The sequence below is a fragment of the Drosophila pseudoobscura genome, chromosome X (genome assembly GCF_009870125.1).
Source record: "Drosophila pseudoobscura strain MV-25-SWS-2005 chromosome X, UCI_Dpse_MV25, whole genome shotgun sequence".
NCBI classification, from domain to species: domain Eukaryota; kingdom Metazoa; phylum Arthropoda; class Insecta; order Diptera; family Drosophilidae; genus Drosophila; species Drosophila pseudoobscura.
Genome location: NC_046683.1, coordinates 46366600 through 46380107, shown reverse-complemented (window position 1 = coordinate 46380107; position 13508 = coordinate 46366600). Strand labels below are relative to the sequence as shown.

General features: G+C 45.5%; 1 protein-coding gene across 1 annotated transcript; it reads right to left on the bottom strand.

The window, feature by feature from the left end:
- Nucleotides 1-3150: 3150 nt before the first annotated feature.
- On the bottom strand, nt 3151-13101 carry Crtc (CREB-regulated transcription coactivator). The gene is made up of 2 exons (XM_001353411.4): nt 11723-13101; nt 3151-8539 (listed from the first exon to the last, which is right to left on the bottom strand). The coding sequence occupies exon 2, from the start codon at nt 8514-8516 to the stop codon at nt 5958-5960; it is 2559 nt and encodes an 852-aa protein (XP_001353447.4). The 5' UTR covers nt 8517-8539; nt 11723-13101; the 3' UTR covers nt 3151-5957.
- Nucleotides 13102-13508: the final 407 nt, after the last annotated feature.

Sequence of the window (13508 nt, the reverse complement as noted above, 5' to 3'; positions counted from 1 at the left end):
CGATCTGTGACGCAGCCTTCACAGCACCACCCACCCGCCGTTCTCCCTCCCCTATTCTGATCAATCTCGGAAGCTACTCTCCATGTTCAGAGGATCTCAAATGCAGCCAGAGGAGAGTGGACGCACACGGAGAGAGAGAATAGAGAGGACGCGTGCTGATTGGCAAATTAAAATGTTTTTTGCATTATTATCGCCTGTTTACGTTTCATTACAATGCAGTTTTCTATTTGTGTTTTTTATTTGCTTTACTGATGCTGCTTCTCCTTCTTCTTCGTGCTGCTGCTGTTGCTGCAGTTGTTTATTGTTTTAATCAAAGTCTGCGGTGCACAGTGGGCAAATATGAATATGAATTGCATAATGCTGCTGAGGCACATACACGAGCATCTCAGGGTTACTGCTCTCTCTCTCTCTCTCTCTCTCCCTCACTGCATCATTCCATTGGATTTTCATACACCTCTCGGGGTTAAGGATTGCACTCTCGCTCTCTTTCTGCTTGAAGAGCTACGCACAGTTGTATTCCAGTGGTTCGTTCTACACATCTCAGGGTTAAAGTGTTCATGCCTGCTTTCTCCCTCTTTTTCATTGCTTTAATATATTATCGCTGCATTTCCCAGTTTATTACGCACCACCGTTAATCTTCCAGTGCCAGCGGGGGCTCAGAGCTGCTGGAGAACAGGACCCTTTTCTCGGTACGCCATCGTCTCCATCTTTTCCATTGTATTCTCCCCATCACGGAACGTCATTCCCACATCCATCCTGCCACTCTCGTGGCAATGCATCCAAGCATAAATGCGAGTACATGTGACAATCCCAACTCTAACGTCAATGACGTGGGGAGCCCTCTGAGGCATATGTATGGGCTATATTTAGCGACTGTTATCACAAAAATGTACCTACATACATACACTCGGAGGCGGCTGCCACGCCCCAATATCAATCTGTGTAGGCAAAGGAAAGTGCGACCTACAATCAATACTAATTATTTGCCATTATTATTATTCCTACATATTCATGGCGTGGGGGGGGGGGGAGGCTCAGATTCTGCTGAACCTTATCAATAAGGGGACTCGGACTCGGGTGCATTCAACTGTTGTGTGCCACAGAAACTATGTACACCACAAAGTGTATAAATATAGGGTGGCTAGAGAGAGGACTTTTGGGATAGTTTCGTAACAGAAAGCGTGAGAGATTCCTAGTTGCATCCAATTTAAGCAGCAGCTCGCCAAACAAGGAATGCCTCACCTCATGTAAAGCCACCTTGGGCCAGGCAGAGAGCGGCGAGCCGAGCAGCGCTGTCAATGTCCCCCATCGTCCATGCCCCCCATGGATGGATGGGTATTGTGGGGTGGCGTGGCGTGGCATGGACGAATGCCGTGCACTGAATGTCGACTGATTCTGTACCCGCGACCTGGGGAGGGAGGAGAGCAGATCTGTTGCTGCTGCTGTTGTTGTTTCTTCTCTCGTGCTTTTTGCGTTCCACTGATAACATTTGCGCCTTTGGAGTGGTGGAGCTCTGATAACGGTAATGACGTTATCGTCACAGCGTCATCTATAACTAACACAAGCAAACAGATACACACACACACACACACACACACACACGAACACACAGTTAATCAAGCAAGCGATTTGATTTCATGCCATTTTAGCACTTAATTAAGAAATAACATGAACAAAAATAATAATCAACAAAAGCCAGCAATCTTGGACTTCCCCTCCCTCTCTCTCTCTATCAGTGTGTCTCTCCTCTCTCTCTCTATGTTTCTTTTTCTCCCTTTTATTCATTCTCCACGTTTCAGTTTTGGCGCGGGCCAAAGTTGTTTTTATGCTAGCTGTTGGCTACAGTCGAACCTCGCTAAAAAGTTTTCAATATCGAACGCACTGTGCTAAAACTTAACAAATTAATGCTGTTCGTTTGTACGAAGCCTTACTGTACGTGCTTCAACTGTTTGTTTTTTTTCCCACTTGCGCTTTGCCCTTCCCCACGCTTATTCGTTCCATTACTACATACATGTGCGGCTTGCCCTTTACCGTTAGCAGCCTGTTGCTGTCAGAGTTTATGCGGAAAGAGAGAGAGAGAGAGAGCTCCCCCCACGCGCGCTCTCCCAGGGGATCGAACTCACTCTCGCTGTCCCTCTCCCTCTCTCTTGTTAATTGGTTTTGCGGCTGTAAATATCGAAAACTTGATTTTGGAATTACGATATCTGCTTGTATTATTTATTAACCAAATACTGACGTCTTCAGCATATTATTATTTATTTTATTTATTCTTTAATCTGCGACGCTTCTGGCAGAGTCTCTTCCATCTCTCTCGCACCGTCGCACATGTTCAAACAATGGACCTGAAGAATTAGAGAAACCATAGCTCGCAGCTTAAGATTCCAATGGCAGTCAAACGACAAGTCTGATTTTCTGCGAATTGGACAGAATTATGTGAAGGTAATATGTACATCTGTATAGTAAAAATGGTAGCATTTTGTAGGATTTTTCTAAAGGTCGTTGCCAACCGTCGTTCGCGCTCATCTGCATGGGTATGTGGGTAAGGGGCCATAGGGGTATGTATCAAGAGGAGTATCTCCGGCCCGTGGCAGTTATTCAATTTCCCGCATTGAACTTTGACTACGAAATTTAGCACAGCACACACAAAACACAAACTGCGCCGCGCTTATTAACAAAGACACTAACTACACTACACTACTCGTACATGTCCCAGTATCCCAGTGTGGGTAAGCAGCGCCTCCAGAGAGCTGTGTGTGTGTGTGTGTGTGTGTGTGTGTGAGAGAGTGTGAGCCCGAGCCAGAGCCAGCGAGCAATTAATAAATGTGCTTGATTATTATTTTTTCTATAAATTTACATAATTTTACGTGCAATTATTCGCACACTGAATAATGCATGCCATGGCATGCGCCCCCACGTAAATGTCACTTACCGAAGAGAATAGCGCTCCCGCAGCTCGCTCCCGAATCGAGTTCGAACTTCGAACAGGTGCTTTCGGCGAATCCCACATCCTTTTGGATTGCTATTTATAGGCCACAGTCGGGGATGAATTTCAATGGTTCCAAAGGTGGTTCCGCTTTCGTACGTACATAGACACTTACGTAGGTCCAAAGGTTTCTTTCCTTCCATGCAGTTTGAAATAAAACATGATGGTTTCTTGGACTTTAAAATCAAATTTAAGATTTATTTGAAACAAATAACTGTGTTATTACATTGAATATAATCTTATGGCTGATTCTCCTCTGGTTTCTTGTTTGTTGCTGTAGTTGATTTTTATCGACGTTATTTCATAAGTGTAATCATATATTACATACACAATTACTTAGTTCATATTTGTATAATAATAGTATAATTTATAATTAGAATTTCACTTTCTTAACCATTATAGTTATTATTATTATTATATTTCTTTAAGTTTTTTGTTGCATTTTTTTTATTTATTTATAAGTATGTTTTTCGTTTAACACAAAACAGCAAGGACAAAAGATTTATATTTCTTTTTTTGTTTGTTTTGTTTTTGTGTATATTTCATATTTTTGCGCGTTGCCCACATAAATTACATTTATAATTATATATTTCGTCTCTTCATCATTGTTTTTTTTTGTTGATTTTTTTCTTGTGTGTTTTCGCCTGTAAAGATTTTGCTTTTTCCTCGCATTTAAGTTTAGTTTATAACTAGGGTTTTACATCGATAATAAAAAAAAGGGGGAAATCTTGCAAAAAAACATCGCGGTTACTAATATTAACAATTAGATTATCTTTAGATACATGCATATATATGTATGTATAAGTTCTGGTACTCGAATCAGATAAAACATTTCCTTTTTGCACTTTAGAAGTTTTTTTTAGTTTTGTGTGGCTTCTTTTTTTGTTTTTGTTACATTTATTAAGTAGATTAGCAATGAGGGGTCTTGGGGTGTTCGGGGTGGGGGTGGGTGGGGACGAGGCGCTTGTATTATCTATAAACAATGTCTATTATATGGGGCTTCGGATCGCTGTATATCCTAACTATTCCACTCTCCTTATTGTTTCTTGCAGGACATTAAATTTTCCCTTAGGTATTGAATTGAATAAAACTAACAAATTTTATACAATGCTTATACGAGGCATTTCACGAGTCCCTGAATCAAATGAAAGACGATTTTATGAGGTTTTGCTACTCTCTGCAGCATCTGGATCTGTTCTGTAGAGTTTCCTCCTAGAGGCCTAGTAATAAATAAAAGGGCCTATCCCGAGTCTTGTGTCTATTGTTCATTAATTCATAAAATGTGTACTTATAGTTTTGTTAGGCTAGGTTCAAATACGACCATCCCATCCATCCAGGATCCCTGGCAGAACGAAGTTCACCGCCCCGACCAACCAACCAGCCGAGAGGCGCAGCAGCATAACGCGAGACACGTGTCACCGAACCGTTCGTGTGCATATTGTCGCCTTTCAATAACATGCGTATCTTGACGTCAACAGCTCACACGTAAGCCCCTAAATTGCGTAAAATGGTTAATGAAATCGGCTTCGTATAAACACAGTATTGGTAGACTTTGTTGTAAGTGTTGAGAAACGTTTTGGAAATATCTTTAATATCTATCTATTTATTTTGTTTATTCAGGTTAAAGATTGGTAGGTAGTAAAAATGGTTTCTGTTTTTTCCTTTTTCTAGTTTTGAGTTCGTTACATATTTTGATTCTTGCTTCGTAAAATTTGTCGTTGCAGGACACTGCTTGGAACCGGTTGTTCCAATTGTGAGCTGCACTTGTGCCTGAGGACCGCTATATCTTCCTGCCGGGTCTATTCACTATATATATGTATTTATTTATTTAGCTATATGTATATGTCTGTTTGTTATATACTCGTTTATTTGTTTTGTGATACTGCGTTTATGAAGAAAGGATCTCGAATGTATTAAATCGTGTTGTATTCGAACAGTGCTTGGCGATTGGAGGAGGGCTGGGCTTTAAATATAAACTTTACAGCACTGGATTGGATCGGTATCGGATCGGGGTATCGTTTATGCGGTCTTAAATACTAGTAATTGCTTCGACGGCACATTGGGATTATATGGATAAGGTTTTACTTTACACTTCTATATAATAGGTGTATATATGTAGGTTGTGTTGCTGGATCGTGAACAGAATACAAATATAAACTGGCAAAAGGTATAGATTTGATATCTGCATAGCTAGAATAGTTGGATAATGTACAGGAATTGTTGCTTAGTTCCATTTACGTTTACGTTTACGTTTCCGTTTCCGCTCCGCTTCCCGGTTTCATCTTTCCTTCTTGTATAGAGAATATAATTTTGGTCGTTGGTCTAAGACACTTTTTGGTTTCAATCCTTAGTCGGTTTTTTGTTTTTGTTTTTTTTTTTCGTTTTCTTTTTATATCTTTTCCTTTTTTTTTTAAAGATATTTTTAGGTATATACAGAAATGAGAGTTTAAGTAGAGTTTTTAAAGAGTGATCTTATGTGCGTAGTTAAGTAAAATCTGAGACTCGCTGTAAAATTGATTTAATATTTTCTCTCTTCTTCCTTTAAGGGGTGCGTTGTTGTTGTTTGGGAGGGGGGGGATTGGTGTAAAAAGACACTCAAGTACACTTAGGGGGTTAACGATTTGTTGTTTAAGATCTAACTACAAAAGCACGGACGATGACGATAACGATAACGATAACGAGAACAATAACGATAAACATGGCGATATACCTAGAGGAAGAAATTTCGCACCTCCTCGTCCAGGTCGCTGGAGTCAACCAGATCATCCATCACCCCAGGTACGAGCAGTTCCACCGCCTCCAGCTCCAGCTCCTTCTTATCCCTATCCGCGGCTGTTGCTGCTGCCTCCGCACTGCTGCTGCTGCTGCTAGTGGGCGGAAGGACAGCAGACACCGGTACGGAGTCCAGCAGCGCCTCGAAGGTGTCCTCCAGCAGCACTCCGCTCTCGATGGCCGCAACAGCCTCCTCATAGTATCAGTTGAGGTCGCGCCGGAAGCTATCCTCGATATTGGGATCGGCAATCATTATGGGATTCTGGTCGGACAGCATCTGCAGGCCGGCCACATCCATCTGGCCGAGATCCAGGTCCAGCGAGTCAAAGATCTCGCGCGAAAAGTCCGCATTTGAGGAGTAATCGCTGAATATGATCGCCGGTATATTCGCAGTCGCGTTGGTCTGATGGTGATGATGGTGGTGCTGCTGCTGCTGCTGTGGCTGGTGGTGTTGTTGCTGCTGCTGTTGCTGTTGATGCTGTTGGTTCATCATTAGTACATTGGAGTTGCAGGCGTTATTACTAACCGGCGAGCTGCTTGAAAGCGGCGAGTTTGTGTGATGCGGCGAGTGCATCGGCGAGTGATGTGGCGAGTGGTGCAACGAGAGCGACAATTGCTGCTGCTGCTGGTGTTGTTGTTGTTGTTGCTGGTGGTGGTGTTGCTGATGTTGTTGCTGCTGCTGCTGCTGCTGATGATGATGATGGTGGTGCTGCTGATGCTGCGGCGAAGACTGTCCCGACATGGGTATAGGCAGCGGCGAGCTGGGGCATCCTAATGGCGAGGGTATTGGCGAGGCGACAATGGTCAGAGGCTCACCGCCGCCGTTCGATCCACCGCCAGCGGTGCTACTGCTATTGTTGTTGGCGGCTCCATTTAGGTTTGTGCTGCCATTGTGCGGCGATCCCACGCCATTGCTGTGCCCATTGTTGTTCAGGTTGTTGTTCAGCCTCCTCAGGTTGTTGTTGTTCGCCCCACCCTCGGGACTGCCGCTCAACTCGTTAAAGTCTAGCAGCTCCTTGTTGTGATAGGGACCATTGGAGCCGTTGGTCAGACCACCTCCTCCATTGCCACTACTGCCGCCGGGACCGCCGCCACTCAGGTCATCAAAGTCCAGGGGCACAAAATTGTTGGCGAATCCCTGCTGTTCCGGCGACGAGTTGCTGTCGCCCAGCGAGAAGATCTCAAACTGATTGTGAAACGAGGTATTCAGACTGTTGTAGGAGGCATCGAACTGCTGCTGCGGCTGTTGCTGCTGTTGGGACTGCTGCTGCTGCGACTGCGACGGCGATGGCTGCTGCTGCTGCTGGCGGATGGGGCTGGCCGGGGCGCTCGAGTGCAGATCCGTGGCGGATACGCTGCTCAGAAGACCCGGCGAGGAGCGTGGACTAGGCGGATTCGGTGGTTGGCGGTAGTCGGTGAGGTTGGCCGAGGACGCAGAGCTGTTGTGTGGCCCCAGGGTGGGCAGCGGACTGAACGTGCCGCTAGCCGCTGCCGCCTGATTGGTGGCCAGGTTCGTGAATGACAGATGAGGCGATGTGGAGGGCTGCTGCGTCGTGGTGTTTGTTCCCGTTCCAGTTCCCGTCGCATTGGCGGACGTGGGCGAGTGTTGCTGCTGATGGTAGGGCGAGCCAGGACCTCCTGCTCCTCCTCCTGCTGGACTAAACGGACTGGGCGACTGATCCCGGTCGCGTCTGTGATTGTGCGGTGACATGACAGGCGAAAGGGTTTGTTGCAGTTGCTGCTGCTGCTGCTGTTGTTGCTGCGGTGGCTGTTGCTGCTGCTGCTGCTGCTGGTGCTGTTGCTGGGGGGCATAGTTCTGTAGCGCGGTGAGATCGGGCAGGGAGCCGGTGTTGGCGTAGTTGGCCTGATCCTGGAGCGGACGAAACAGTGAGTTGGAAAATTTGGCGTTGTATGGCGTGGTATGTTGCTGCTGCTGCTGTTGATGTTGCAGATGTTGGTGCTGGTGCTGTTGCTGCTGCTGAAGCTGCAACTGCAGCTGTTGGTGCATCTGGTGCTGCTGCAGAAGCTGCTGATGCTGTTGCTGCAGCTGCAGCTGGTGGGGCTGCAGCGTGGGCGGCTTTCTCCGCTGCGCCTGCGGACTGAAGCTGCGGCCTATGTGGTGGTGCGGCGAGTGAGATCGTTGGTGGACTGTCTGTTGCTGCTGCTGTTGCTGGTGGAGCGGCGACTGCTGCAGGTAGTTGGCGTGCAGCGCGTTCATGTCCGTGCCGAAGCCCCCCGCCTCGGCGGCCACGGCCATGTTGAGGCTCTGGTGGAGCGCCGAGTCCGAGCTGGAGCGGCGCCACAGACTGTCCGACGTGGGGGGACCGAGCAGGTGTGGATTTGGCTGGCCATTGTCCATCGTCTGTGGCGTGGTGCTGCTGCTGCCGTAGGGCGAGCGATCCTGCTTCCGTTCCGAGGGTCTCCTCATGGGTCCCACGCCCACGCTGCGTCCCCGCGACTCACGATAGGCTGTCGGTGATCCTCCTCCGGCAATGCCATCTGGCGATGCTCCCCCGCCGCTGGCCCCACTGCCGGAACCGCTGCCTCCCCCCCCTCCACCCGTGCCGTTTCCCGCTCCTGGCGAGGAATGGCTTACCTCCTGACCGCCACCCAGGCAATCCAGTATCTTTTGTGTGGCCGGCGTCTCGTCCCGCTTCGTGGCGTACACCTCCTTCATGATCCGCTCGAACTCTGCCGTGCCCTCGGCCTGCTTCTGCTTCTGCAGGGCAATCTTTTCGCTGAATTTGCGAGGATTGGCCATTGTCCTGGTGTGTGTTCCGGTGTCTGTGTGAAGAGAATCTCTTTAATTATGGGGAAAATCTATTATAGAGTTAGGATTTATTACACGGCAATTGGATTTATCTTTGGTTCTAAGTGCTCGCTTTGAATTCGCTTGAAGGATGGACAAATAATCATGCAGGAATTGGGCTTAATAAATGACCCGAAAGTGGAATATTTCTTCCTAAAAACGCTATCGGAGATGCTATATCTACCCTACCGACTGGATTCCCAGGCCTTGGACTGTAAAAGTATACCAAAAATATCTGGTTTAATCTGATCTATATTTTGTTCATCTCATAGCACCCCAATCCCGTATCTCCGTGCCATCTCCCTTTATCTGCTGGAGAAGGGCATGGAAATGTTTTGCCTTTGGGTCTTCTCTTCTTTTTTCTACCATATATTTTATCAATTTGTGAGTGGAACAACTTTGCTGATAACGCAGATACAGATACAGATACGGGCACACACACGCCACAGCTAACGGGAAAGGAAACAATGGGACTCGAATTTTGCAGTCGAATTCGCATTCGAATTTGGTTTTGGATTCGGATTCGCATGTTTACCGTTTACCCGGTTTACTCGGTACTCGGTACCCGGTATCCGGTACCCGGTCTCCGACAACCCTGCCGCCGCGTCGCTCTTTCTGTCTTCTAGCATGCGTTCTCTTTCTCCTTTCAATGCCATTGCATAACGAGTCTTGTGTATGCATGCCTCTCTCTCTCTCTCTCTCTGTGTGTGTGTGAGTGTTGAAAAAGGGCGGGAAAACGTTGCCGACGAGCAAAGTAAACAACAAGTTTTTATAGTTCTTTGGAACAACGACTCTTGGGAGACTGGGGGTCTCCAACTTGAGTGAGTCTCCAAAGGGGAAGGGAGAGAGAGAGAGAGAGAGAGCGAGCGGTGCCCCACCTGCAGCTGCATTATGCAAATGTCGCGAATTGCGTAGCAAACGAAATAATCTTTTTTTTTTTCTTTTTTGCTGCATTAATTTATTCCGGTTCCGCGGCAGTGCAAAGTTGAGGTTTTTCTCCATTTTTGTTTTTTTTTTGTTTGTTTGAAGGGCATTTCAAAACCACTTTTAGCCACGCTCTCCCGCTTGTTCGACTGCGGGGAGATTATGCTCCAAATATGATCCGAGTTAGGGCCAAGTCCCAGTCCCAGACCTGGCCACAAACCAGTTCCAGCAAGCAACTTTTTAGTGACAACTTTTTCAACAAAAAAAAAAAAAACGAAAAAAGCAGATGATGATCATCATAATCATCAGGTGGGGGGAGGGAGAGTGGGGGGAGCAGCTCTCACAAAAGGTTGGAAAAAAAAGCGCTGAACAGATCGCGCGAGCGGAACAAAACAACAGGCGGGCTGGCAATCTAACACGCCCGAAATCGGTCTTTATCTTTATCTTTAACAAGACATACCAGCTATAGGAGGAGACCCGACCCAGTAGTAGCCGTGCACATGCCCCGTCATGATGTTGATGGGTTCTGTCCTTATCTAGGGTTTGGCAATAGACACATGTACACACATGTACGTAGATCTTCAGAGCCTCAAAGTTTGTACAAAACAATGACAAATCTAACATTCTTTTAAGCAAATGAGATACCACCCACCCCATTGTATGGAAAGGAAATACCCATTCCGTTGGTGACTTAATTCCCACACCTTTCACACACACACACACACACACATTCCCCCCCATAGCTCATTATTTGACAGCACACAGAGGAGTAATTGTGTTTATCGATTAGGAGGGGGTAACAGTACCTAGAAATTTCCCAAAGCCAAGCTAAAGGATTGCCCACCAAGAAATTCCCCCGTCTATAAAGAATAAGAATATTTCCCTCATTACCTTGCCAATAGGCAGTGTCCCACTTTTTAGTTCAATAATTAATTCATTCTAGAGTTTCTAGGGAAACTTGACTCTGACTTAACACGCTTTCGGTTAAGAAATGACTAAGTTGTTTTTGGTTTGCTTGTTGTTGGGAAATATATGAGCGGACTTGTTAATTCCAGCTAAATGATGACGCACTATCTTAGGGTTGGGGATGTTGTGCCATCCAATAATACACGCTTCATCTACAGAGTGTTCTAATATTTCCCATCCTGAGGGTCAAATCGTAGATATCGATATCGAGAGATATCGAGGGCAACGATTGCCAGAGCTGGAAGCCGCCTGGAAACAAAAAGATGCCATTGCGGAGGGGTTTCTCTCCTCTTTTGTTCTATGGTATGCACATTTACATGGATCCCAAAAAGGCTTTCGCTTTTCACAATCAAATAAGGTCCCATTGTGAATCTGTAGCCCCAAATCTCGATGACTAATCGCCGCAGATATCGGAAGTGCAGAGCCAATTTCGGCCTAAAGGCATTGCCAGAGTCTGGACGGCCGGCAGGGAATTGCTATTCAGATCACACTCTCGAAAGGGAAGGCGGGACGACATCAATTGTGGCCATAAAAAGGCCGAGCACGGACCAGGCCCCCGGACAATGGGCGGCACGCGGCGGCACGTTGCACGGTGGGGGTTTTGGGTGGGCTATCAGAGAGACGGGTGGGCAGGGGGGAGGAGGAGAAATATTCCCACGAATCGATAATGACATTTAATAAACAGCAGGACGATAATATTTATTTAGTTAGTACTCCGTTCTGTGTCCATATGTCCCTCTCTGTCACTCTGTGACATTCTGCAGAGATCGCATGCTTTCCCGCTCGCACTTCCCATGCTCCGTCTCTGTCGCTTATATGTATGTGCAATATTTCTGTCCCACTCTCTTTAGATCTGCCATTTCTCTTGCTCACGTTCTGCTTTGAAGTCCTCTCTTTTACTCTGTGTTTAATGGAACTCTATTTATATCTATCTCTATCCCCTCTTGGGCTCCGCAAAGATCACCGTCCTTCCTTCTCCCTCGCTCTGTGTTCCACTGAACTCTATTTATATCCCTCTCTTTCGCTCTTCCGCTCTTCTCTCTTTTTCTTTTGCTCCTTTGGGATTGGGAATTGATTTGCTTATCAGCCGCGCTCCGTGGAATTTTTGAATAATTGAATTTATCGCGCGGCGCAAACGCAACAGAAACCGTTATTTGTCCAACGGCGGAATGGCACAGCAAAATACATAGAAAAAAGAGGCGGCAAAAACAAAACGAACTCGTGGGGTGGTTGTATGTGGGTGGTAAGGGTAGTTGTACGGTACTTACATGCAAAGCGCGCGGCTAAGACAACAAAAATTTCCTTGGACAAGAGCGACTCTCTCTTTGTGTGTCGGTATTTGGAGTCGGCTCTCTCACTCACTCTCTCTCTCTCTCTCTCTCTCGTCTCTCGTCCAGTCAACTCCAATTGGACTTGAGATGTTTTTGTTGCTGCAGCCTTTTCTTGATTAAATCTTATTTAAAAGAATTTAATATTTTTGGCGCGCAGCTTCTGCTGCTTTTATCGTTGTTGCTTTTGCCTAACTCTTTTTTTTTTGCGTATTTTTCTCGTTTTGTTACTTTGCCGCGTTTTTGTGTTGCTTATTGGAATCCGTTTAGAATTCGTATTGGATCTTGTTTAAACGTTATATTTTGATTGGACTAAAACCAGCTTTGATTTTCGGTTGTTTTTGTTGTTATGTGATAAAAAAAATCGACTTCTAATTGGAGTCTTTAAGTATTTCTTCTTTTTGTTGTTTGCTCGCTTGCACAAACGCACGCGCGGGGCTCACGTTTATTGTTTTTTACAGAAAAACTGCGACGTTTGTGTTCTTTTTTTGTTTTTGCGCTCTCTCTCAGCTGCTTTTGGCACTTTTTTGTATATTCTTTTGGTTACCGCACGCCGCCAAAAACTTTTTTTTTGTGTTGCGCCTTTGACCTCTTTTTTTGTATTTCGTTTGTTGCCTTTTGACCCCTTGCCCCTTTGCACAATTTGAGGGGAGTGGGCAGGGGGATTACAGCACGGCGCAGCAGCAGGCGTCAGCGACGGCGTCGCGTTCCCCTTTTATATTGCATTTCCTTGATATACAGTTATTCTTAGGGGGTCTGCCTCTGGTCCGATTTGGCTTTTGTTTTTCACACACAAACACACGCACACAGAGAGAGGCACACACACACACACACACACAGGCACACACTTTTTTTGGGTGCAGAAGATGTGGGGATGTGTGTGTAAGGGGGAAGAGTGGGCCAAGGCGCACTTTTCAGCAATCTTTTATTATGCTGATTCTCCTTTACTTTTCCTGAATTTTTGCTTTATTTTTGTGTATTTTGTTATATTTTCGTTGCACTCTCGCGCACAGAACAAAAATTATTATTGCTCACGACTGCTGCTGCTGCTGCTGTTTCTCTTCTTCTTCGCTCATCTTCGTATCTTTTTCGCTGCCTTTTTCGTTCTGCTTTTGAGGCCTCTTACTGGCCTTTGCGATTGTGGGTTATATTATGCCTAACACCTAGCCCGCTATTGCGCGTTGTATTTTTACTATTTATTGCACTTTTGTTTTGTTTTTTCCTTACTTTTTCGTATCTTTTCTTCTGCTGCCTTTAACCAACACTGAATTCAGACAGGGACGTATCGATAACATATATCGTCTGCGGCTCATAAATATCCCAAAATATACCGTCTCATACGTTAAAAATACTGATGAAAAACGAACTTGACCCACTTGACCCCCCTCTATTTAAACAGGCGAACAGCTTGTGTTAAACAGCGGAAAATGATTCTGTTTGTATATTCTTTTTGTATAACCATGCTTTCTCTTTATTTTTTAATAAAAAGAAAACGAAATCTGTCCTCTGAAGTGCGCTAAAGTTGTTCAAGTATCCGAATTTTCGTGAAGTGTATCTTAATAGCCATTGGGCGACAATGGGCTAATTGTGCTCCTTGCATGATTGGATATCATATTTCTCGATTTTTATATTCGGTTTAATATTTCTAACTATCTAGGACTTTCAGCCCTGGAAAAACAGTTTTATACGATGGATGAATCAATTTTCTACAAGATTGGCTGGTTTT

Excerpts from the sequence above, each read along its gene's own strand:
- Crtc (XM_001353411.4), bottom strand. The coding sequence starts at position 8,516 with ATGGCCAATCCTCGCAAATTCAGCGAAAAGATTGCCCTGCAGAAGCAG.